The following is a 24,395-nucleotide window of genomic DNA, read 5'->3' as shown; positions in this document are numbered from 1 at the left end:
CTGTCCAAAGCCAGACCAGGATAGCCCCTAGGTCCTCCATGGGGGGCAGAGAGGGGAGGAGGGGGGGGGGTAGAGGAGGAGGAGGGGTGTGAGGGCTGAGCTGCTGCTGTTCCCATGGATTCAGATTCTCTCCTCTGTATTTATTATGTAGTATGTGATGGTGCATTCGTGATGTGGATAACAGGGTTTCACACAGACATGATATTTGTTCACTGTCTGAATCCTGCTTTCCTTCCCATGCATATATCATACTCGCAATGCTAGTGTTTTTTATGCATTTTTGTTCATCATATTATTAAACTGCTACTTATTTATAGTTGAATGGATATATAAATTTGAGTAGTTTTGATGTGTCAACATTTTCTTTTTTATTTCAAGCAAAACTATGGGTCAGTAGAGTAAAGCAAACCATCTAGATACTCATTTAATTTTTTGACATTGATTTCAATCTTACTCTCAAGTTTGTACTGTTTCTGGTTTAGTCTGGATTTTGATTTGTTCTAGTCCTGGTGGTATTTTATGAGGTCATACTAGTACTGTGTGAAAGCCATTGTCAACAAAATAGAGATTAACCATTTAAAATACAACTGAGCAAGCTGATGATGTATAATACAGTAATTATTTATTACATTAGAAAATACTGAGTTAAGTACATAAATGTATTCAACATTTCATTCGTAGTGGTTATTCTACAAGTGCATTGTGTTGGAGGTTGCGGCGCAAGCTTTCGACAGTTATTCAAATTCAATGTACTTCTGCCATCTAGTGGACAAAATTACACACCCCACTGTGTGTGTGTGGGGGGTGTGTGTGTGTGTGTGTGTGGGTGTGTGTGCATTTTTGGTGGTGTTAATACACTGAAAAACTTGAGCCCACTGTGAGTGGGCTTGCATCTCCACAAACCTGACTCTTATCTGGCTTGGAGTAGGGCCTTCTCTTGCTTGTTTCAATGGCATTTGCCAACTCCTTACCATGGACCATGACAATGTTTTTGTCTGTTGTCTATTGTGTTCTATATTTATGGGGGTGAAAATGTCAACAAGTGTCATGACAACTGTGAAAACAGTGAAATTTCCCTCTGGGATGATGAAGTTATATCTCTTTATCTTTGGCTATAATCTTCCACAGTATGGCATAAAACTAATCTATCTCCATGGAGAATGTATTAGACCTTTAAATAAGTTATTTGTAACAAAAAATCTAATTCTCTTCTAATCTAATCTAGTCTCAACTCTTTCCAAGTGTCATGAAGGACATTGTGAATTGCAGAAGTCGCTGGTCTGAAAGAGCCTGTAGACATTGACCAGGGGGAACATGGTGACAGAGCCCAGCAGAGAGCCCATCTGAGCGGCTGCTCCACACCAGACGAGGGCGCTGTGACTGCGGTCCCTCAGGATCACACCCACCATTACTTTGACATAAGACAGAGTCCCCGTGAAGCAGAGCCACGACAGCACCTGCAGTAGATATAGGTGTGATGAATAGCAGTGAAGTGTCACTTTAACTCAACCAGACTTTTGATACAATACTGGACTGAAGGACTTTTTATGTATATAGAATGGAGGATCGCCACTAATACTCACTATGAGGATCTCTCCCAACATGGCACTCTGAAACAAGGGGCAGGGACTCATCGCAGCCATGGCCATGTTGTAACTCCCAAATCCAGTGCCCATTAAAGTTAACACTCCCATGAAGGCCAGAGACCTGTGAACACAGCATTAATAATTATATACAGAGGGTAAAGAAGACCAGTGATCTTAATATGCATGAGTCATTACCGGTTCTGCACAAACATGGCCACTGTGCAGGCCAGAGGGTTGGCCACAGAGGAGAGGGCAGCAGAGAGATGGTAAGCCAGGTTACCGTAGGGCATACACGAGTATGTCTGCACTGAGGGCAGCAGCCCGTTGGTAGCAGCGTTCACCCAGACCACCACACAGTAGATAAAACAGAGCTGGGCCATGGAGTGTTTAGGGTGAGCCTTAAGAGGACTCTCGGCCTCGTCAGCATGGCTACCCTCGCCCTCTGTGTCAGCTCCGGGGTTATCCAGACCTGAGCAGATAGAGGACACTGCAGTGTCTGGGACCAGGTTTTCAGTTGACATCTCAAATGTTCGAGGAAGTTTATTCAGAGCAACAAACGCAGCCAGACTGATGCACATCATAAGAGCCAAGAAGAAGAAGAACAGCTCAGTGGAGAAGTTTGGGGGGAGGTATTCTGTTTTAAAGATCCACAATTCCTCAGTACTGGAGTGGTTTCCTGTAGTATGAGTAGAGTTCACACACTTGGCCATCCCCACACCCTGAGCCAGTGCGATTACACCAGGGATAAACCCGCTGAGGCCCTCCCCAATGAAGTATGTGGTGATGTAATTGGCCGGCAGCTGCATCATGAAAGGCAGAAATGTGACTGAGGACGTGCAGTCGACCAGAGCCAAGAAGAAGGTGATGATGAAGAAGGCCGTGCTGTGGGGTGCTCCCCCGATGAGTGTGGTCCTGTCCCAGAACAGGGCGAGCAGCAGACAGGACACGATGCCTATAGAGAGGATGACGTAGATGACCAGGTGCTCCTTGAGCCTGCCGGGGCACAGCCGGTGCATCAGAGTGACCAGCAGGGGGCCCAGGTTGGCGAGCTGAATGATGACCGTGAGGTAAGAGGGCAGGTCCCACCCTTCAGGCAGAGCATTTACGATGAGAGGCAGCTCCACCCACAGGCCGTTCACTGCAACCCACGAACCCAGCCCGAAGGCACAAGCAAGAAGATGCACTAGCACAGCCATACTGACCAGTCTGGGGCTAGAGCAGGGAGACTGTGAATGTAAACACAGGACTCATATCTAAAGAAGGAAATATAAATAGTGTTATTAAAACTACTCAGAATATAATAGTTCTCAAATAATAGTGACAGTAACAACTTATAGAATACCCCAAATTAAGTCATTACACCCTAAAATTACTTTAAAGATCCCATACTATACAAAATTGATGTGTGAAATTTTAGCCATATTGTTACCTGTTTAAAAAACATACAGAATTGTGTTTTGTTGAATTCACACATTTGAGTAATTCTGTTACTAGGCTGTCAACATCTACAAAGGTCAAAATGCTCTGTTCAACCTGGTGATGTCATCAAGAGTTTTAATGTTAACAACAATTTTTGGCCACAGTCAAACTGCTTTACTCAACAATACACTACAATGTTGCAATTTTTTAAAATAATATTTTAGTTTTACCCTTTGTTCAGTAGAGGTTGCTACAGAAACTCTAGACTGTGTTCACTGCACTGAGGAAGTTACAATGAGGTAAAAAAAAAATACCCATATCTTCAAAGTTTGGCAGTTCCAGGGCTGAAATTATTCAAACTATTCTAGCAAAGTTGTATGGAGTTTATTAACACAAGTGCAGCATTTCCTGTATTACCACTTCATGACATTATACGGTGGAATAGAGTGTTTTCAGTTTAAGAGAAGGACACAGCCTACACGTATGAATAAAACATAACACAACTCCAGGAATGTTTTTGATGAGGATACAACATTATGACATGGATACAATACAGAATAAAATGGGCAATTTAATAACAATTTCTGTTGATATTTTCTGTGTGAAGATATTGGCCTTGTTAAATAAGTCATTTATTATTTGTTTACATTTATTGCAGCTCATATCTTATCTTTCTAAGGCAGAGGAGCAAGTAAAACTTTATGAGCTCAAAAATGCAAAAGTTGCAATAATTTCTGGCCACACTTGTGTAATTTATGACAAATGCTCTAACTTGGCTGTTGTCCATGAGTTCTAGTTGTTAGAAGTGACTGACCTAGAAACAAGGACAGCTACAGGCAAAGTGTGCCATAGTTCTCTTCTCCACGTTGAGTAGAACAAGTCCCACTTGTAATAGTCAAACATTAAATGTCATTTATCTCACATGTCACATTTTATCACAGCTATTACTGTAAAAAAAAATGTTCATCAAAACAACTAGGTAAATTTGTAATTCCCAGCAGAGGTTCACAGTGGGTGCCCAGATATTCTTTATAAATATGATCAAACTTCAGTTAAAACTGGCTTATGAAAGCACTGCATTTGCTACTATGTATTTTATATGTCCTATAATAGTCATTTATGTATTAACCATTCATATTCATTAATACAATCCAAATGTATTTGTATAGCACATTTTATAAACAAGATAACAGTTAGCTTTTAAAGTCACCACAATTACATTAATTTGTTCACTGTGTTAACATTAAAATCCTTAAAAGACAGTATTCATTAAAATATGGGTCACTGAGCTAAACACTGGTGCAAATTAAATCCTCTGTATAATAATGCATTCACATATTGTAGTAAAAACCTAATACATCTAATACAATATACTGACATACAAAGTTTACTACAGACTTCTGATAGACATGTATTTATACTTACAATAGTCTGTGTTCCCTGAAGGCTTCAGCATGTCTTCTTACTGTGTGTCCAGATGGGAATCACTTGAACAATAATTTAGTCCATAGTCCACTGCTGTGATTTCATATCCCCATTGGTTAAGGCTACATGGGAATACACTCCCCCTCCTCTTCCTCCGTGTACCTGATAATTCGGTCAATGCAATAAAGAAACACTTTTACATTTTGGCACACTCCTGCAGTGACTTCAGGATCCAGAAAATAAAATGAGCAGTTTAATGGATTTGGCAGCCCTCTATTGGCCGTGGGGTAATAGTACAACGTGTGGCTCTATTAGCAAAGTAACCCATGACTTTACTCAGAGGTCACAGACAAGGGCAGTGTGGCGCAACAAACATTGCAAAATCCACTTCTGCTTTCTCACTTCGTCATGTGATAACAGTTGTTTTTTTGTAATTTAAAGACACACAGTAAAGCATTACATATTAGAATTAGACTTGTTTTTATTGCTAGAAAAAATTGCCAAAAAACATGTATTCTTACTTTGAGTAGGGTTTGCCCTCCACAGATCTTACCTGGAACATGGGATGAATGGCATCAAATGCTTGTATCCATGAAGATAGGCAAGTTTAATGCCATACTGTGAAATATTCAGTACAAAGCAACGACATCACTACGGAGACAAGCAGGTGGCAGACCCTTCACCACAAAACATGGTTATAAAGTTCACCTCTAAGTAGATTTTTTTTAACTATTATTTATAATAATAATAATAATAATAATAATAATAATAATAATAATAATAATAATGTTAAAGTTGTAATAATGTTTTACACTTGCAATGTGCTTTACAGGCTTGTCAAAGCCTCTCAAAGCGCCACACTATAGTCATTATTCATTCATTCATTCAGTGGTTAGTAATCACTTTGCAGCTAGTGAAGAAAATTTGAAAACAAAGTTGAAAAATGCATAGATAATAGATAACTTTTAGCCTTTTTTATAAGTTATTGCAGTACCCCCACGTTTAGTTATATATTTACTTAGGACAACATTTTTTACTTCAGGTACCACAGAATCTAAACCAGGTCTATAGCTTGTGTTTTTTAGAATGTGATGATGTGATACTCCACAAGGGGGGCAACAGACTGTTTAGTACACTGTGCTTTTATGAGAGATATCCAAAAAGTACATTCATAAATGTTTAACTTGATCATTTCTATCAGCAACTAGACCCTAGAAGTCACTGTATTGTAACAACAATCTGCATTTTAAAAATAGATTCTAGTTGCCCCCAATCTCTATTAAATATTACTATTCTATAGAATGTTGTGATATCATCTGTAACTCAGCAATAGGACTAACCCGGGTTTTAACTAGTACTAAACCAGAACTACACTACTGGTGAAGTAGTTATAAACAAGACCCCAGAGAAGAGAATATAAGACAAAATTTAATCCAAAGCACATCAAAATTGTTACTAAAACAGGACTAAACCAAGACTCAAAACCAAACCAGGGCCAAGTTGGGCTTAAACTAGGACCAAACGTGAACGCACCTTATATTTAACCTACTAATTGCAGACACATCCCAGTTTGAGAACCACTGACAGTGTATGATGTAAAAGACTAATATGAAAGGCATATTAAAAATACATTTAAAAAATATATATTTTCTGAGTAAACTTGGATAAAGCTAGATTTTATTATGTTTAAATTGTGTTTATGCTGTATGTGTGTCTATTTTTCTTGTAAACATACCCAAATGTCTATCTGATAATTCACATTTACTGGTACTTAGAAATTAGGTACAGTAATCGCTATTCTGTCTATTATACTAATGCATACATGCTCAAGATACTACTAGTTTCAGCATTACAAAGAGACACAATCACACAGTCGAACACTCAATAAGATTATTTATGTTTTTGTACAATCAGATTTAACAAATAATAAAAAATAAGTACAGTATTTGAATGGTCACATCTGATGGGGACTAAAGAAATGCCATCAACAAAGGAATGAACTCTCAAGACTCCATGTTTTTAAGAGACGAGATGTTTGAATGGAGGAAACAAAACAGAAGATTTAGGAAAAAATTGTTATGGGGTACAGGTTCATAAGGGTCATATAGGGGCCACGGGGAGGTTAGAGGTCAGTTGGAGTAGATCTGGCCCTCCGGAGGTTGGGGAAGCTTCATGTTCTCCTTACACGTCATAAGTCGTCTCAGCTCCAGTAAAACCATCCGAATACTGTAGGAGTTCTGCCACTTTGCCAAAGCGGACACTGCTCGCATGTCGACCTGCAACAAGACATGCTAAATGAACAGTCGCATCGATGTCTTCCCACGCTTATATGGGAACAGATTTGTGAAATGTGCTTTAAGTGTACCTGATACACATGTGTGCTTGAAATAAATAGATGAATGCAATGACAATGAAGTGTAGATGGGGGTGACTGCACCTCCACTGGCATTGTCAGTGACAAGGACTGAACCCTTAACTTCATAACTTGGGCTATAGCAAACATTTATACTAGAGTATAGGGCTTAATTGATTTTTTTTTAAAGGTATAATATCCCAATTGTTGTTTTGAAGATAGTATTGTCATGATACTAAAATTTAATGATTGGATTCCACAACTGTGCACAAAATGCTGCATCTGTTGACATTGCATATAGCTTTTCTTTTACGCAAGTGTACAGCAAATAGTATCATACAAAATGTAAACAGCACAAGTACTTTAAGTAAGTAACCCAATTTCTTATTTCAGACAGATACGTACCACACCGTTGGAGTTGTGAACACCATTCAAGTTTATCTTTGTGACAAATCTGACGAACGGAGGAGACTCTGGGTACCCGGGCCCACACTCCACCTTCAGATTGTACATCCGGTTTTCGTAACTCGTCTGAGAAAAGAACACGAAGTAAGTGACAGGTAAAAATGAAAATATATAATTAGCATAGATTTTTTTGCCAACACTTGAGGGACAGAAGTGATGATGTAATGTCGCTGTTGTCATGGGAATCTGTAACTTCTGGTGCTATAAACATTGTCGGGTTCAAATGATCAAATTTATTTTCTTGTTTGACGATTATTCTATGATTTGGTTTGAGATTATGGTTCTACTTTACATGTTTATGATTCTACTTTATATGTTACTTCAAACACGTTCATTGCCCAGTTTGAAAAAAAATCCTCAAAATTGTCATTATCAATGTGGCTGGCATCATAACTTTGAGTGACGAATCAACTAATCTATGGGTTTAATAAGGACTGTTGGCACAGTAATCAAAAATTGTAAGTCAGAACATTACATCTTATGAATGGGCAAGTCCCCAAAAATCCCTCAAAACAGGAAGACGTGTCACTAGTAAAACCCATCTTTAGTATCTTGCAGTAGTAACACTTTCTAAAATTTGATCATAATAGATAATCTCATAGGAGAGCTAAGGCCTGAGTTTTGGTCTTTTAGAGAAAATTATACTGACACAAACTTCTAAATGTTGGACAAATCATGTTTTTTTTATGTTGTTATGACGCAATGTTTTTACGAACATTTGTAGATACTATCAACTGACACTTTATGACTAAGGCCCATTCAGCATGCAGGACATGCAGAATCAGTATGACTATGAAAAAAAATATTTACCCATCAGAGTGAAACCTCCCTTTATCACAATACCCTGTGTATAGACTCACCCTGGGTGGGCCCAGGATCACCCCCCTCCACCGTGTTAAAGTCATGTCATCATCATCCTCCAGACCCCAGCTGACTGTCCCATCACCCACACCCTTCTGCCCCTCCTCCAGCTCCTCCAGGAGCCGGAAATTACGAGGAACTTTAACACCTGTAAATGCACACAAACAACACATTTAATGAAATGATTTAGATTGTGGTCTCACAGTGGAGTAGTGGTTTCAATGCCTCGTGTCATAGCAAGATGGTCCTGGGATTGATTTGGAGGGCCACATGAAGATATATTTGGTTCTACATTAATTTTGCATGGTCTTCCATCAAGATCATTCAATACCTTCCATCATTTTGGCTCATACAGCACAGTCACAGCAGCTCAAGACAAACCCTATGCAGTTTCATTGTACTTTAAATAAAGAAAAATCTATTAATTATGCTCTCCTACTCTTGCATTTGTAATCCCTCATTCATCCAGCAGTGGTCTATGGTAGAACATGTTTCAATTTTTGAAATGGTTTCAATTGTCATGCGGGAGACATCTTCATTCTGAAGATATTGATCGGTCAAAACGTTCAGATGACTTCCTTTGAAACTCTTCTTTTCTCATACCTCTCTACTCTCCAGCTGGAAGACAACTATGCCAGTTTCTTCAGCCTCTTATTATAATATTTCGAATAGTGTGAATAAATAACCATCATCCATTTTGTTAAAGGTTACAGAAGAAAAGACAATAATTTAGTTTATCTGACCAATATAAAGTTGGTAAGATTATGCGGTAATTTTCAAGTCTCATGTTTTAGTTTCACATGAACGCAGACAGACCCGGTATAAAAGCACATAAACAACATTAGCAGCTGGTCTATTCTCTCGTATGGCAGGCTGCATGATTTGTCCTCTGCAGACACAATCGTGATGCTGCACTGTCCCTCGAGCTGTCCACACTCGAGCGACTGTCCAGTCGTGTGGGCCTATGGGTAACACGAGCAGCAGCGACTCCCCAGTTTGAACTCAACAAAGAAATGAATACAGGGGAAGACGTCTAGAAACCGTCCTTTACTTTTAATCACTGTTAAGCAAATGTCAAGCTCTACTCGCTATATTTCGGGCAGGTCGTTATAATGCTTGAGGTCCTCTCCAGTGTAAAGCTCATTATGTGGCCAGGCTCCGGTGCTGTTGCTGTGAGTTAGCATCAGGCTAAAGTAAAGGTACATATGGATGCCGACAACTTTTGATGCTAGTGATGCACAAACTACCCAGTGGCTTTCTACCTCCCTGTTCTTTAGCAGTGTTTAACCAAAGCCCCACCGCGGAGCTTGAGCACATCGCTTTTGCAGTTATTTACAGCTAGTTAGCCAAACGAACTAAATTAACGTTACCGCTATTCATTCTGTGAACCGGCCCGTTAACTTACATATTGTGAGTCTGCGCGTTTGTCACTAGATAAATAAGATACCATAAGGACTTAATAACTGGCCCGCGTGAATTTAAAGCGGTTCTGAGTAGGCAATAAAGCCATATCTCTCATTAAATTATCGGAAACGTTTACCTGATCCGGCGGAGACCGCCATCTTGTCGCGACACAACGGCTCGTGCACGCGCATGCACTGTCACGGCTCGTGCACGCGCAGCACATTTGCTGTTGTGGTCATTTAAAATGATACAATTACTATTACGAAACTAAATGAAATGAACACAACGGTTATCAATAAACATTGGTGTAGCAGTTTATTTATAAATATTTTTCAATATGTACAAGTCTTCCAAATAGAAGACAACTGAAAGGCATCAAGGCATTATTCTGATATCTAAATCCTCCATTGGCAACCACCCATCACATCCAAATGGGGCTTGAATATGACATTTTCAAATCAGTGGATTGCTTCCTATAATGCTGGCAAGTTACAGTAAAGGGGGATAAGGCCATTCAAGAACAACTGATTATTTTACACAAGTACAATACAATTTTGTCACCCAACAAAATAGAAAACATCCTCACCGTAATAACTTTATATGCAAAGAGAAACAGGTTTTTGAACTTGACAGGAGCTGTCTTGAAGCAGGTATCCACAAAAACCTCTTTGAAAAATCAAGCTTCGATTGAATCTATTGCTTAAGTGAAACCTCAGGCTCGAATCCTTTTCATTTTTAGCAAAGAGCTGACAACGACAAACTACTGCGCTTCAAAAACAGCAGCTGTATTTTTAGCACTTGACACCAATGCTACATTATAAACTAGATCACCTAGTGTGGTCCTCAGATTAGCAAGTTATAAATGCAAAATTTTAAATAAAATATTTTTCTCATTTAAAATGATTATGTTCACAAACTTTGTAGTATTATGGCTTATTTCTAAATAATCCAGTTTAATTTACAAAGTTTACAGTTTATGGCATGGTTGATGTTTTCTTTAATAGCTATCATCACCTATGTTTAATCAGTATTTAAGCCACAACACAAAATAAACGCATCCCTATAACAATGAAAAAGCTCCAAGCAGGAATTCAAACTTTTGATCACCCAACACTTTGCTTACATCACATCATGAAGCAAAGAGGAGCTTTCCTAAAAACACCCAACCAACAATGTGCAATCTGCAGTGTACTCTGATCATTGACCTATTATATACAAGAATCAAGTAGAAGGATTCAAAACTGGAATACATAAAGCAAATTAGAACTGTTTTTAATTTGTACAGTATCCTATTATAGGATTCTTGTAAATCTGTCGTTTCTTAAACCCTTTGAGGTATTTGCTTTGGTGGGCCTTCATTTTCCCTTGGAGTGTCATCAGGAGTGTTATCCCATAGAGGTTGGTGACTGAGTGTATTGCTTGCACAAGCCAACATGCCAAATGCATGCAACCTGATGTCTGTTTGTGACATCTAAGCATCTAAAGAAATGCTGTCATGCTGTTGTAAATGAGCTCCATTTCTCTACTTGTTGCTCACTGTGAAGTAAAAAATAAAGGCATTTGAATCAAACCCTAAATTTAAGACATAAAGGTACGGGCATCCTACTCTGCTGCATAGTTAACGGCTGTACACCACATTTACAAATAGAAAAAGAGGACACAATGTTTCTACTTTACAAAGTGGAGATGTTTGTGGATCTTCAAACTTCACTGAAGCCCAAACCAATATGGCAATGCCAAGGCAATAGTCAGTGGACATTACTTGTGCATGTTTAGCCCTGAAACCGAAGCTGGTCAGTCTACATTTCACCTTTGAGAGTGGGATCATGCGTTTAGGTTTGGCACAATTCAGTGGAGCTCATTCTGAGACCTTATTCTCAGAAAGAGGAAACTGCTACTCATCAGATGCTGCTTAAACCTCAGTATCATTACTGCATCAGAAGTACATAAGGCAGATTGGTAGGAAACATGTTCCTCTTGTAAATGAAACAAGATAAAATATATGAACATGTGAGCTTCTAAATTCACCAGATAAAAAGGTGAAATATGTTAGCTGTGTGAGAGACTGACCTACAGAAGAAAGTTATATTGACTTCATATGTATTATAGTAATGTATCATGTGCTCTTTCTTTTCACATCTTATCAGTAACCTTTAAATGCTATTTTTGACCCAATATCTTTCCCAGAGGTGTGTGGCTTTTAACCTAAATATTTTCACGTTTTTTAAAGAATTAAATGTAACAGTAACCTATTTGTTCATTTGCTTTCAACATTGGTTTTGCTCCGAGTCACTATTTTTAGCACAGACTGCCATTGTTTGTCATTTCCTATTTTAAGAGGAGCAACTGAGATTTATCAAGTATACTCTATCTCAGTTGTGAATAGTATTTTTCATTTTTCAAGTATTTGTTTGGATATTTGAGTGATTTATCTTTTTCTTTGACCAACCTTTTTGAGCAAAAACAGTATGATGTGTCATGTTAGTATGTAAAAAGATATAGGCCCTGCAAACATCAAAGGTCTGCAGTGAGACATACTCCATCAATAAAGCCCTCCTCCTGAAGATTAGATAAAATGTGCAATACTTAAAGCTATGGCATCAAAATGGTTAGATTTCCTTTTCCAATACGTTTTAAACAGGCATAAGAGGGATGAGAGGCCTGAAAATGACCACTGTCTTCTGAGGTAGGGGGCAGTTATTTGACTTTCTGAGCCCACTTTAAGTCATCTGCTCTGGGCTTCTCTCCCGTCACTCCTTGGATCAGATCCTCCAGGTTTCTCCAGAATCCCAGTTTTTCCAAAGGGTAATTCAGCCAACCTAAAAACACAGATACTTTTTAGGTCCATTTGCACGTAGATTGGCTTTATTCACACATAGGCCTGCCCTGCATATTCCCAATAATTTACCTGGGAATATGCAGGGAAATCAGTTCTGGCTTTGTTCACACATGACCCTGTTCTGGCAAAATACTAGATAAATACCCAAGTCAGGCTACATGTGTGAATGGCTCTTATAACACCTCACTGAACATATATAGTCATCCATGTTTTATACAGCCTCATAAAGAACACATATTATGCCTTTTTGGGAGATATTTAGTAATAATCTGTTAACATGTAGATTTTTTTTTTATACATTTAGTTAAACATAAACCACAATATTTATCTAAAACAACCTAATAATAGAAACAGGTGCATTGACTTCCTGTTCAAAACTGCAGAACTAAGGCACCACCCTTTTAAAGAGGGATCACCCCCTAGCAAGCAAAACATTTTCCTTACCTTTATTGCTGAAAAATGGCTATGCTACATGTATAATCTACATCTAATTATAAAGCATTTTATTGATCGCAAATGCTGTTGGCAAGTTCTGTTGCATGGAAAGTCATTGTAGTGAAGAATTGGGATGTTAGGAATGCATTAGAAAGTGGGGAATGAGTTTGGAGCTCTGCTCAAAGTTTAAAAGCTTCAAAACTGTAAGAAATTGGGAACAGAATCTTTAAGCACAGGAATTATTAGAACAAGTTTGGTGAATGGACTTAACATACACTGAAGCTCTATTACACTTGTCCACCCAGTGCAAATAAGTGTTAATAGATTTGCAAGTTTTTATTTACTTAAAAAAAAAAAACTTGCCATGCCTCATTTTAATTTATCATTCCAATATATCACTCCAGATAAAGCAATAACTCCACGAAGGCAAGGTGGCGGACTTTCCACCAGAAAGTCACAGAGTGCACCTTATCAGAGCAGGACATCAATTCCACTCATGCAGACACAAGCATACGTACTGACCAGAACCCCTAAGCCACCCTGCTGACCCTCACCTGTTGTGATGCAGAAGTAGGTCTCATGTGGGGCTACATGGTGGATGCGGTGGTGCTTTCGGGGGAGGATGATGTGACAGTCCTGCAAAAACACGACCCAGCGAGGCAGCCCAAAGTACGTGTGCGACCATTTGTGGATCTGGTTCGTCAGCGTCACAAAAATGCCCAGTGCAAATAAGTAGCAGTAGAATGGGTAGATATGGTAGATCTCCGCTGGACACAGAAAGGATGTGATGTCATTCATAGATTTATCGACAAGAAGAGGTTGCATTCACATGACATTGCAACTTTCAAACGGGCTAATAGTTAAAAAAATAAAATAAAATAGAGCTGGAGGGCAGGTTAGAATTCTATACTACAACTTACTGTTGAATTGATTAAAAATACATCTATCATGGTTAAAGGTGCACTATGTAATTTTCTCCATGGAGATTATCATTGCTTTGGCTAAATTGTTCCACACAAGGCATTACACTTAGGGTTGGGAGACCATGGGGACAAGCAGCTGTTACAGGTCAGCGGCTTCATTTATAAAGGATTGTGTAGGAATTTTCCTAAGCAAGTGCGTACTCGTAATAGCCACGAGAGACATGTGCCACGCAAAAACCTGATGTCTAAAAACCCTCAGTGCGCACTCCACCACGCAATCTGTGCTTTAAAGATTCCCCCTGGGAATTTGCACACGTGAACTCGCGCTGCGTCATGCCCTCGCCACACCTCAAATTCAACATAGAAGGACCATGCAAAGTGACTCATAAATGAGCACTGCCTAAACATGAGCCGATGATCAGTGGATTTGACGGAGACGCAAGGGACATAGAGAGGGGGAGATGCTCCACAGTCATATTAAAAGCTTGTTTACAAATAAACACAAAAATAAAAGTGATTCCAACAGCTCTCTATCTCAATTTAAATTATAAAATGACAGAATAAATTGTGTTATGGTACTTAGATGTCACAATATTTAGGTAGTACGTCTTTGCAGATTAGCATACAGCATGTTTGTTTATTTTTAATTATTATATTTTCAAGTATGCCTATGATATGTATGTGAGGATTGGCCCTGTCCACGCACATAGATACGTGCACGTGGAGGTTTGAATGGTCAAAGAGGGGGCTATGAGTGCATCAATGAAAGGAGCAAGGGACACATGGATCAGCAGCGAGGGCTCCCAGTGTAGGTAGAACACAACAGCAAACACAACAGTAAACGCATCAGAGACATTTCAGGTGCTGTTATTCTGCCAATAAAACGCTGCACGGGATGTCAAAACTCTGCTTAGCTCTTTGAGTGCACGGGCCTGGGTTGAGACAGGCACAGACTTTATTATGTTTGTTTTTTTTATTTAGACAGGGAGGGCCCTTGAGGGCAAGTAAGAACTCCTTTAGAAAAAAATGCAGGGGAAATTCTGTGTTCACGTTAGGCTTGGACAGTAGACTCATGTGAGAACTCGGACCACTGTGGCGCACGGTCCAGAAAGGCAAACGTAAAGTAAAAAGCTGCATTTAGTCCCAGTGCTTCATTAAATTAAAGTCTTGTTCATGTGCTCTGTTTGAGGGAAGAGTTTTCTCTCAGGTCACATCGTTATTTGATCCTCTCTGTGTTGGGTCACAGCCATAGACTGTATATAGAAGTCTATGGTCACAGCACGGACTAAGAGGTCCAGGGCTGCACCGGGAAAGTGCACTCCCTGGTGCACAAGAGCACATGGCTTCAAATGCATAATATGGATGAGAATAATGAGTGGAATAAACAGCCTTTCTGCATGTTTTGGCCATCTGCTTAAATGCACAAATCCGAATGTCGTTATTTTATACAATGGAGCCTATTTTCTGACGATTTACTGATCAAACACTTCCACAAATTCTCTTCACTTCTGCTTCTCTCCATGAGTGTCATCTTTTCTCCGGACTTTGGAGAGACCGCACACTAGGCTCCTAGATGGCGCAATTAACAATATTGTTTATCGTGATAAAAAGGGTCGTCAATAATCGTTCGTGGGACATTTTATATAATCGTGATAGTCGGCAATAAAGATAATTGCCATTGTATCACCTGAATGTGCAGAAAAAAACTATCCACAGGGGAGTTGACGGGGTGGACGAAGGAGTCTGTTGTCCCAGGGTTAAGGAGTCCAGATTTGGACTCTCTTCCTATTGTATCTGTATTAGAGGGGGGGGGGCCCATGTGAGACTTCTTGCCCCGGGCCCCCAAATTTCAGTTGATGGCCCTACTCATCCAGAATATTCTCCACTAGATCGTAGTTGTTTTCACTGATTACAAAGTACAATACTATTATTCTTTAACAGTTCTTTAAACATGGAATTTAATCATAAGATTAAACTTATAATTATTCATATCCATAACATTTTAAACTGTCAGCAGCTTTAATAATTATCATGAAATAATCGTTAATCGCAGTTATTTTTACTATGATAAATGTGACACTAAATTTCAATATCATCCCACGCCTAGCTGGTGTAGAGATAAGTAAAGTGCTGCACTTAATTTTATAAATCCTGTGTGTGACGCAGAGGAAGCTTTATAAATGAGGCCCCAGATCTGTGGAGAAGCGGCCCAGCTGAGTTCGCACATTAAATGCAAGATGGATACAGTTAATGCCGTACTATGTAACATTCCAGGCAAAGCAAAATGCAAACGCTAACAAGATAATTCTGCACATGGAGGAAAGGGATATAGCATATGAAACAGCCATAGTCACGCTGCAGTGTAATTGTCCAAAAAAGGGCCATAAAGGTATATTTCTGCACCTTGGTTTTGTTCTTTGTCCATTTGATTTTTGACATATTGGGGTATTAGTTTTTGGTCTTAAACTCACCAGGAGAGAGAGTGAGGAAGTTAAAGGCCATGTTAGCTAAAGGGACCAGGGTGAGCATACAGTTGTCTCCATTGGTCTCGATGAAGTCGTGCCGTGTGATGGCTGTGGGGTCGATGTGGTGCTCTCTGAATGGCCTTATAAAAGCCTGAGGAATAGATAGACAGCAAAATGTGTGAAAAACAGACATATTAAAATATACAAATAACAAAGCCCCTCCCAATATGTTAAATCTTGTCTCAGTTCTTCAGAAGATGTGAAACATGCAACCTTACATTAGTTATTCACAGACACAAAAAAGTCTTCAAGGTTGTGCTTTCATGAGGTGAAAGTTAAACACTGAACTACAGACCAACCAAGAAACGATCAATCCAATGTTTCCCATATATGAAGAACACTAGGCGGTCCCAGTTTGTCAAACCTTCTCTTCCCCAACAACAAGCTGGACAGTAAATAAGATGCCTTTTGCTTCTTTTAGTGATCTAAAGCAATCTATGCAGAGAGGTAACAGAAACAGCTGAATTACAAATATATATTATATTATATATTATATTTATAATGTAGTTTCTGGATAAAATAGAAACATGTAGGAAGAAGTGTATTATGCCTAAAATCCCAACTCATATTATACTGTGTTTTATTATTGTATTGCGCAAGTTTGATGTGCAATAAAGAACTTGAAATTTAACCTGGCGTTCACTATTTGCAGGATCATAACTGGCCACACAACATTGCTAATAGCGCCTCTATTATCATTACATTTGTGTGATTTGCATAGGGCCGCAGATCTTGGCAGCAATTAAGTTATTTTCAGACTACAAAGCCATTTTCAAGCCACCTAGGGAAGGGCATTGTTGACTTTTTACAACAATGCATATTTTACACAAATCATCCTATTTTATATCATATTTTAGCTGCAAAACTTGTCCATACTTCTCCATTGAAATGAAGATTCCCACTTAACAGGAAGTGCCAACACGAACCAAAGGTGCAGATCAGTAGCAGTCATGAATATATAAAAATGGGCAGAATAAGCTGCATACAGTAGTTGTGCTTACTTTTCCAAAAACAGGCAAATCCACAGACCCCCATGTATCTGCTCCCCAGTGAACGAGCCCCGAGGCAAAGTCTGCTGTCAGGATTCCTGCAACTGAAAGTCATATTATTAGTCAAAACAAATCAACATACAACATAAGTATTGTGATTGTTAAAGTCTGTTCTTACCAATGCCCAACAAAATATACCACACATGGCCCAGGTGGAAATTGGCGAGGAGGTGAATGAAGTTAAAGGCCATTAGAGAAAAGCAAAGGATGACACTTATCCACTCCTGACACCTTTTGCCTTGGAAAAGAAGACCGTTAAAAATAATTAATTTAAGAAACATGTTTTATTTATTTGTTGTGTCAAGTAGGGGTGCAACCAACATTTTTTTTTTTGATTAATTGATTAGTTAGTTAAAAAGGTTGTAAATATCAGATCTTCACAAAATTTTACCCAGATAAAGCTGAAGTGAAACTGCTTGTGGACAGCTTGGTACAGCTTTTTATCAAAAACACACAATTTACACATTTCCTGTGTCAGTTTCAAGTATTTACTGCCCTGTCCAAGTCCTAAAACATCTTCTTTGGAGTCTGTGTATAGACCAGTCAATGATTATTCCATTACAAGATTATTTAAATAATCATTTAGTTAAGATTAATCGACTAACTTGTTGCAGCCCTTGTAACTGGCTAGGAATTATGTCTTACCCTAGATTCAACAGAATTTTCCTCAGGCCTTGTTCCTCATTTTGTAATGTTCAGGTTGTGAAAGTAGCTGACTAACCAAATGCAAATACACTGAGGAAAAAGCAACACCTTGAACGAATACATTTTAAATAGCTGTTAGACCTGAAATATGAGTGTTTTGGCTACACAGGAAGAGCTGGTCAATAAATATATATCAATAGAATTACCCCTCCCCAAAACTGCTGGCTGCTATTTGTACAATGGGTGTACATTGTGTGGATTTCAGATTGTGACTCAGTGATTCTTGTGCCCCATGTGACAGACTGGTATGCTGCCACCTACACGTATTTTTTATTGTATTTTAGTCCCAGTTTAGCCCAGGTTTTTATGGTTACACCTTTCTTTATATACAACTTGGTTTAGTTTTGGTTTATTCCTGATTTCATTTAATTTCCCATTTTAGTCCACCTTATGTAGATTTTTTGTTGTGGTTCAGGTTCTGGATGGTCCTGATTTAGTCTTGCCTTAGTCCAGGTTTTGACATGGGCAAACCCAGGAAGACAACAAGGATTGAATCTAGTTTAGACCTGGTTTTGTACATTTCCCCCTGATGTAAACCTCTTAGTTGTGGCTCAGATTCTGGTTAATCCTGGTTTAGTCCCAGTGACAGTCCTTGACAGTAAACATACTAGAACGCCTTTGTTACTTAGTTGCCAAATTGAAGTGCTAGATTCTTCCTAACAACTGCTGGTAGCAAAGGTAGAGTTAAAGAGGGTGTACATTAGCCTAACACTGTTTTGACCTAAACTGTGTGTATTATCTTCTGCATACAATAGCTCTGTGTATTGTGGAGGTATACCCTTCAATTCCCCGATGGTGCTTAGTGCTCAAAATCTCCAAAACAAAGCCAACTACAATGCAAACTTCTTTCTTTCCTGTGTTCCCGGATAAGCTAACGTTAACGCTAACTAGTAAACTGTTCTTCTAACTAAAGCGAAATTCGTTTAGCTGAATAGAAAAACGACAAATTCAGTTTTGGCTAAGTTGCTAATGTAACTATGAAACTAATTGCAGTCGGCAGTTATGTGGCCCGCTTAAATCAGTGGACAGTCCCGTGAGTCGCGCTGGGAGAGGCTTCGTCTCACCTGGCGAGTATAAATTGGCTAGTTCCCGGGCCCCCGCGTGTTGTGATCCCCATCTGGCCGCTGTCCGGGCCAATGTCGGGGGCTCTGGGCTCGGTGTTTCCACTCCACGCCCGTCCTGCCTCTCCATACTCGCCATTTCTCCAGTGCGAGCCCAGCCCCTTCAGCCTCCGCTCGTAGCAGGAACCAGGGTAGGATAGTGAGACACTAGAGGACTCCTTTTACCGGAAGTGACACAGACTGACGTTCAGCCACGCCGGCCATCTTACACATGTGTTCATCGTAATGAATCCACTTAAATGTGCTTTAACTAATAATAATAATAATAATAATAATAATAATAATAATAATAATAATAATAATAATAATACACGTGATGTAAAATGCATAAAATGCATTATTCTTTTCTGTAGAGGCTCATCATACGCCAGTGAGTCCACTTACTAGAAAAATATCACTGAGCTTAAGTTTGGGTTGATTAATATTCCCATAATACTGTTAGTCTGTGAGCCTGCCCTTGCAGCTGAACATGAGCGTGCAGCACAGGGCAGATGGGCACACCTGCGTTTATTAACATGTGACTCACACTGCTCCATCACGAGACTCGTGTCCTGGGGCAAAGATATTTCTATATATGAATGTGGTGAGTGCATGAACGAGTTACTGGTGGTCGGGTTCACCTCTTCACGGCAGTTCAACTCACCACCACAGAGTGTAGAGTTATTAATGAACGAGGCTTACGAACACTGTTCCCTCTAAACTGCGCGCGTGCGTAATTGCGCACTGCTGACACGGTCTCCGCGCACAGAAAATCTGTGCTGCGCACAAAAAAATCGAACCGAAGTTGAAATTAAAATAAACACAGAACAATTCATTCTGCGCTATTTTTCAGTGTGAGTCAGTGAGTGTGACCGGCAACTAGCTGCTCCAGCCAGAAATGTGATTCACATACGTATTTGCGCAGCTTAACGTCATTGACAGGCGTCCTCATGCGCCGCTGTCAGTGTTTTAGCCGATGTGGCCGATGTGGAGTGAAAACTCGCCAATGATGCTAAGTGTTTAACCTCTTAAAGTTCCGACGGCCCGCCCTCGGGCGCACTGCTATTGACTTAATTGTGGGTCAAATATATAATGTGTAACGATTAGCATTAGCTAATCGTTACACATGATACATGTGTAATCATTTGACCACCACCAATCATCACGCACACACCACTTGGGCGAAGTGTCTTGCCTAAGGACACAATGACAGAAGTTGGTCCGAGCCGGAGTCGATCCTCCAACCTCTAACCACTGAGCCACTGTAACAGACTGACTGTCACATTGTACAATCATGTCCAGTGTGTTCTTAGTTTCCAGTGTGTTTGTTTACATTTTGAAGTGTGTGTGTTTGTTCACTGTTTGCAGTGTATGGTTTGTAAATATATATTTATTTTGACCCATACCACTTGTTTTGACTATATTTTATATACAAATATACATTTTATATTGTGTTTTGATATGATATATAAATGTACAACTGGGTGTGCAGATACAGATTCCTCTCAGTGTGTATTGGTCATTGACTGTCACTAGTTTATGAGTTGTAAAAATCAAATGATCGTGTCATATACTGAAAAAGAGTTAACGGACTGTCTCCCAGACCACAGTAGGACAATCTCACTCAGTCACAACAAAAGCTTCACACAATGGCTTATACTCATAATACAAGTCAGAGCTTTATAATAAAAATGTTTTCAACATTGGAGTTTACAGTTGTCTTGATTTGGTTGGAAGCTCATGTTTTGCCATAGTTAAAATGAAATATTTATACTTCCAATAGCATTAACATACTACACAGGTCATGAGCAAGATTTGTGGCTAAAGCACTTAATTAAAAGTCTTATAACAGAAATGTAAATGCGGTAATTTGATTCTTTTAATAAACCATTTCACTTGGATGGATGCGATGCAGCATGACCACAGTGCACAGGTCTGATCTCGCTCACAGTGGTCCATGGGACCGCTCAGGGAGTTTGTGTGTTTGCTCGGACTCGTGAAAAATTAGAGGGAACATTGCTTACAAATGTACCAAATGTTACAAATGTAAGGCATTATTAGTAGTAGCCGAGTTGATGTCATTCTCCCTATATAGACCAAATGGCAATTAAACATAGCCTACATTAATGAAACCCATTATAGGGCTTTTATTAATATTGAGAAAGATGCTGCTACATTTGCTGTAGTCCTCTAGAGTTTTTGCAAGCCGCTGACAGGAACCAATCAAATCGTCCATTTCTCAGCCCATAGACAGTGTCACAATTTTGACCAATCAGGTGCGAGTATTTGATTTAAATAACCAATCGTCTTATAGGAGAGGCGGACTATAAACCCGAGCAGCCAATCGTGTTGTAGAGACTTAGAGCGCACTTCCTGACTCCACCCGGCTTCACTCCTGTGACTTCACTGACAGGCGCGTCTCTGCGTGTTAAACGTCAGGTCTACACAAGTTTAACAAGGAACAGTGCATCTCTGATATAGATGAAGAACAAAATTATTTTAGTAATAACACAAGTTGAACATTCCAAATCTAAGGAACAGTTTAACTTTTACGCACATTTAGGCAATTTTTTTTTCGTTTTGCAACACTCAAAGCAAATGCATTGACAGCTTATTGGACTACTGATGAGGTTCCTGTGGCTTCCCTTTTTTAGTAATTAGTCTATGTCTAGACTATATGTGAATCTAACTGGCATTTTAAGTAAATACAATTCTCACTTAATATGTACTTAAAATGATCTTATCCAGTCCTTTGCCTATCCCTCGCCCTCTTCTGGCCGCATGAGAAAACTACATTAATCGTTCAGAGTGTGGACTACAGGGTGATGGACTTTGTGTGTTTCAGAATCAAATTTCCACTGCTAAAGTGTGATGAGGATTGTTTTAGCCTATGATATTTCAGTGCCTTATGAGATCTTGTCTTGTGTTGTTTGCACAGTTTAGCACCAGATGGCAGTAAGTGCTCACTTAACTAAGCCATAGTAATACCTTCCTTTTACATGTTTTCGCTTTGCAAGTTACTGTGTCAGTAGGAGTGTTTACTTTAAAATATAGTACCTATTTTAAGATAATTAAGTTTGTTCATTTTGTTCTCTAGCCAACTGCATTTTTCGACTGATTCAACTGAAATCCCGTGAAGGCCTCTGTGAATTAAGTTACTTCACAGAGGCCTAAGATGGTTCTTTTTAATCTGTTCTTCATTGATTGAGGCTGATTAGACTGGTCTCTGGTCTGATGTTGTGGTAAAACAGCTGCGTGACCTTTATCACATCACTTATGGCGTCCGTGTTTTGGTCATTACGCATCAACAAGATGCGATCAGTTGAACTGTATCAGCTGTGATTGGCTTTTTCGATGAGTCTGAGTCTGTTTCAAAACAAATGGTGATTCAAAACAGACAAAACAACGGTGTCAGTGCTCAGTGTTTATGCACAGACAGGCCACAGTGAACATCACAACTTCATGGTGGACTGCTTTTTCTTCCGTATATTGGCCGGCCTGGTACTTGTTCTCCTCGTCTAGACCTATTCTCTCATGCAAAAGTCCTAATGAAACGTAACCCCGATAATGCTTGTCAGTCGTCACATCTCCTGCTGGAGCCTAATGAATGAGTCTGATAAAAAAAAGTCCCGGGCAGCTCAGGTTGGCTGCTGGGCGCTGTGCGTCAGACACCTGCCCAGCCAAGCTCCGCCTCAAGTTTTTATAACCCCGGGAGACAGGAAGGACCTGTCAAATCATTCCAAAACTAGACCCCTGCGTGTCCGCTGTCCACAGTCACAGCAGACACAGACAGAGGAGTTTAACAGAAACAGTTGTCTGAGTTTAACGGGGTTTGTGTACAGCCCTATGCTCCTGCAATCCGGCGGGTGTTAAGATCCATGGAAGTGGCCGGCTATTACGACGAGGGCAGCTTTGCTTTCCACGGTCGCGACAGCATCATCACCCCGGTCAGCAGCACTCACTGGAGGCTCGGTGACTCCATGACGGAGCTGGGCTTAGAGGAGCGCGAGAGAGCCGTAGACTTCAGCGTGTACCTGGACTCGGGTCTGCACTGTCCGCAGTTGGCCACGCAGGCGCAAACACAGGGGGACATCTTCACAGACTTTTTGGCGGAAAGCAAAATAAAAAGAGTGGGTGCTTTGCAAAACTATAAGAACTACGCGCTCCTTGAAGCGAGTCATTGCGACAGTTTGAGGGACCCCAGGGAGCCTTACGCACAGTACGCAGATCTGCACGAACCCCGCGAGGACAGAGTCGCAGACAGAGACGAGAGTGAAGACAGGAAGATGGAGAACAGCTTTGACATGAGGTCCTACTTGCACTACTCCACTCCCAGCGGCAGCATGGGAAACATCTCCACCGCGTCTTCGACCTGCTCCAGCCCGCCGGGCACTCCCGCGCCCTCAGCTAAGAGCAGATCACCGTCCCACGGGGGCAAGATGTCCAACGGCAAGTCCAAGAAGCGCCTGGACAAGGACAGCGACGAGTACAGACTGAGACGCGAGAGGAACAACTTGGCAGTGAGAAAAAGCAGAGACAAAGCCAAAATGCGTAACTTGGAGACGCAACATAAAGTGCTGGAACTGGCTGCGGAGAATGACCGTTTACAGAAGCGCGTGGAGCAGCTGTCCCGAGAGCTGGCCACGCTCAGAAACTTGTTATCTGCTACGGGACAGTGTTAGGTACCTCCATAGGCTCCAATGGACTCATATTACAGACTTAAATTATTGTTCAACGAGCCACATTTGAGCGGTACGATCAGAGTTTACAAGGACACTTTGAATGAGGCAGAACAAGTGGGTGCATGATTGCGCAATCGCTCATGTTTCTCCCATGTCACCTCGCTTCAGTCTCGGTGTGATTTTGTGTACATGCAGTATTTGTGCGCAGGTTTTACATGCGAGTGTGCATTTCTACGTTTTCTGGTGAATGTGGAGCAGTGGTTGTCATGGCAAGAGAGTTGTGCTGCAGTGAAATGATGCAACTCTTTGTAATAGTATTGGCAATGAATGAAATACGTCTAATTATTTAAAACTGAAAGGCAAAATGCTTTAATTGTACTTGATATTGAATTAAACAGATTTCTACTTTGTTTAAACAATTTTCTGGTTCTTTCTTCTTTTGTGATGTTTTTAAGGCTGTGTAGGCGAACAGACAGGGCGTACACCCTCTTTACATATTCATGCTCTGAATACACTCTTTTTGGCATTCATGGGCTATATCTTATTTCAGACATTTCCCATCACAAACTCTTTTCAAATGTTTTACATGTACTTATAGATCAGTCATGTTCAACCTCCAAAAAG

The 24,395-nt window shown here is 40.0% G+C and overlaps 4 protein-coding genes across 5 annotated transcripts; 1 reads left to right on the top strand and 3 right to left on the bottom strand.

The window, feature by feature from the left end:
- Nucleotides 1-605: 605 nt before the first annotated feature.
- On the bottom strand, nt 606-4,581 carry slc52a3 (solute carrier family 52 member 3). 2 transcript variants are annotated; one of them, XM_033970119.2, is made up of 4 exons: nt 4,431-4,581; nt 1,782-2,839; nt 1,584-1,707; nt 606-1,457 (listed from the first exon to the last, which is right to left on the bottom strand). In XM_033970119.2, exons 2-4 carry the CDS (start codon nt 2,780-2,782, stop codon nt 1,245-1,247), a joined length of 1,338 nt encoding a protein of 445 aa, XP_033826010.1. In that variant the 5' UTR covers nt 2,783-2,839; nt 4,431-4,581; the 3' UTR covers nt 606-1,244. The 2 variants fall into 2 exon arrangements, with proteins under 2 accessions (XP_033826010.1, XP_033826011.1); XM_033970120.2 differs by having other exon boundaries at nt 1,782-2,812; nt 4,431-4,577.
- Nucleotides 4,582-6,306: 1,725 nt separating this feature from the next.
- On the bottom strand, nt 6,307-9,737 carry LOC117372954 (ubiquitin-conjugating enzyme E2 variant 1-like). Its single transcript, XM_033968806.2, has 4 exons — nt 9,650-9,737; nt 8,109-8,257; nt 7,189-7,314; nt 6,307-6,706 (listed from the first exon to the last, which is right to left on the bottom strand). Exons 1-4 carry the CDS (start codon nt 9,702-9,704, stop codon nt 6,560-6,562), a joined length of 477 nt encoding a protein of 158 aa, XP_033824697.1. The 5' UTR covers nt 9,705-9,737; the 3' UTR covers nt 6,307-6,559.
- Nucleotides 9,738-9,811: 74 nt separating this feature from the next.
- On the bottom strand, nt 9,812-19,248 carry peds1 (plasmanylethanolamine desaturase 1). The gene is made up of 6 exons (XM_033968804.2): nt 19,054-19,248; nt 17,403-17,522; nt 17,237-17,328; nt 16,182-16,326; nt 13,342-13,554; nt 9,812-12,332 (listed from the first exon to the last, which is right to left on the bottom strand). The coding sequence occupies exons 1-6, from the start codon at nt 19,187-19,189 to the stop codon at nt 12,211-12,213; spliced, it is 828 nt and encodes a 275-aa protein (XP_033824695.1). The 5' UTR covers nt 19,190-19,248; the 3' UTR covers nt 9,812-12,210.
- Nucleotides 19,249-22,816: 3,568 nt separating this feature from the next.
- On the top strand, nt 22,817-24,190 carry cebpb (CCAAT enhancer binding protein beta). Its single transcript, XM_033968805.2, has one exon. The coding sequence runs from the start codon at nt 22,968-22,970 to the stop codon at nt 23,769-23,771; it is 804 nt and encodes a 267-aa protein (XP_033824696.1). The 5' UTR covers nt 22,817-22,967; the 3' UTR covers nt 23,772-24,190.
- The last annotated feature ends 205 nt before the right edge of the window (nt 24,191-24,395 follow it).

Source organism: Periophthalmus magnuspinnatus, chromosome 7 (assembly GCF_009829125.3).
Source record: "Periophthalmus magnuspinnatus isolate fPerMag1 chromosome 7, fPerMag1.2.pri, whole genome shotgun sequence".
NCBI lineage: Eukaryota > Metazoa > Chordata > Actinopteri > Gobiiformes > Gobiidae > Periophthalmus > Periophthalmus magnuspinnatus.
The sequence above is the reverse complement of the archived record's forward strand: the minus strand, read 5'-3'. Positions and strand labels throughout refer to the sequence as shown.

Coding starts and splice junctions, on each gene's coding strand:
- LOC117372954 (XM_033968806.2), bottom strand. CDS start 9,704: ATGCGCGTGCACGAGCCGTTGTGTCGCGACAAGATGGCGGTCTCCGCC. Junction 8,258..9,649: donor GGCGGTCTCCGCCGGATCAG/GTAAACGTTTCC, acceptor GTGCATTTACAG/GTGTTAAAGTTCCTCGTAAT. Junction 6,707..7,188: donor TTCACAACTCCAACGGTGTG/GTACGTATCTGT, acceptor GTCTTGTTGCAG/GTCGACATGCGAGCAGTGTC.
- peds1 (XM_033968804.2), bottom strand. CDS start 19,189: ATGGCGAGTATGGAGAGGCAGGACGGGCGTGGAGTGGAAACACCGAGC. Junction 17,523..19,053: donor AGCCAATTTATACTCGCCAG/GTGAGACGAAGC, acceptor TTCTTTTCCAAG/GCAAAAGGTGTCAGGAGTGG. Junction 17,329..17,402: donor GTATATTTTGTTGGGCATTG/GTAAGAACAGAC, acceptor TATGACTTTCAG/TTGCAGGAATCCTGACAGCA.
- cebpb (XM_033968805.2), top strand. CDS start 22,968: ATGGAAGTGGCCGGCTATTACGACGAGGGCAGCTTTGCTTTCCACGGT.
- slc52a3 (XM_033970119.2), bottom strand. CDS start 2,782: ATGGCTGTGCTAGTGCATCTTCTTGCTTGTGCCTTCGGGCTGGGTTCG. Junction 1,708..1,781: donor GCCATGTTTGTGCAGAACCG/GTAATGACTCAT, acceptor CTGTGTTCACAG/GTCTCTGGCCTTCATGGGAG. Junction 1,458..1,583: donor TGTTGGGAGAGATCCTCATA/GTGAGTATTAGT, acceptor TATCTACTGCAG/GTGCTGTCGTGGCTCTGCTT.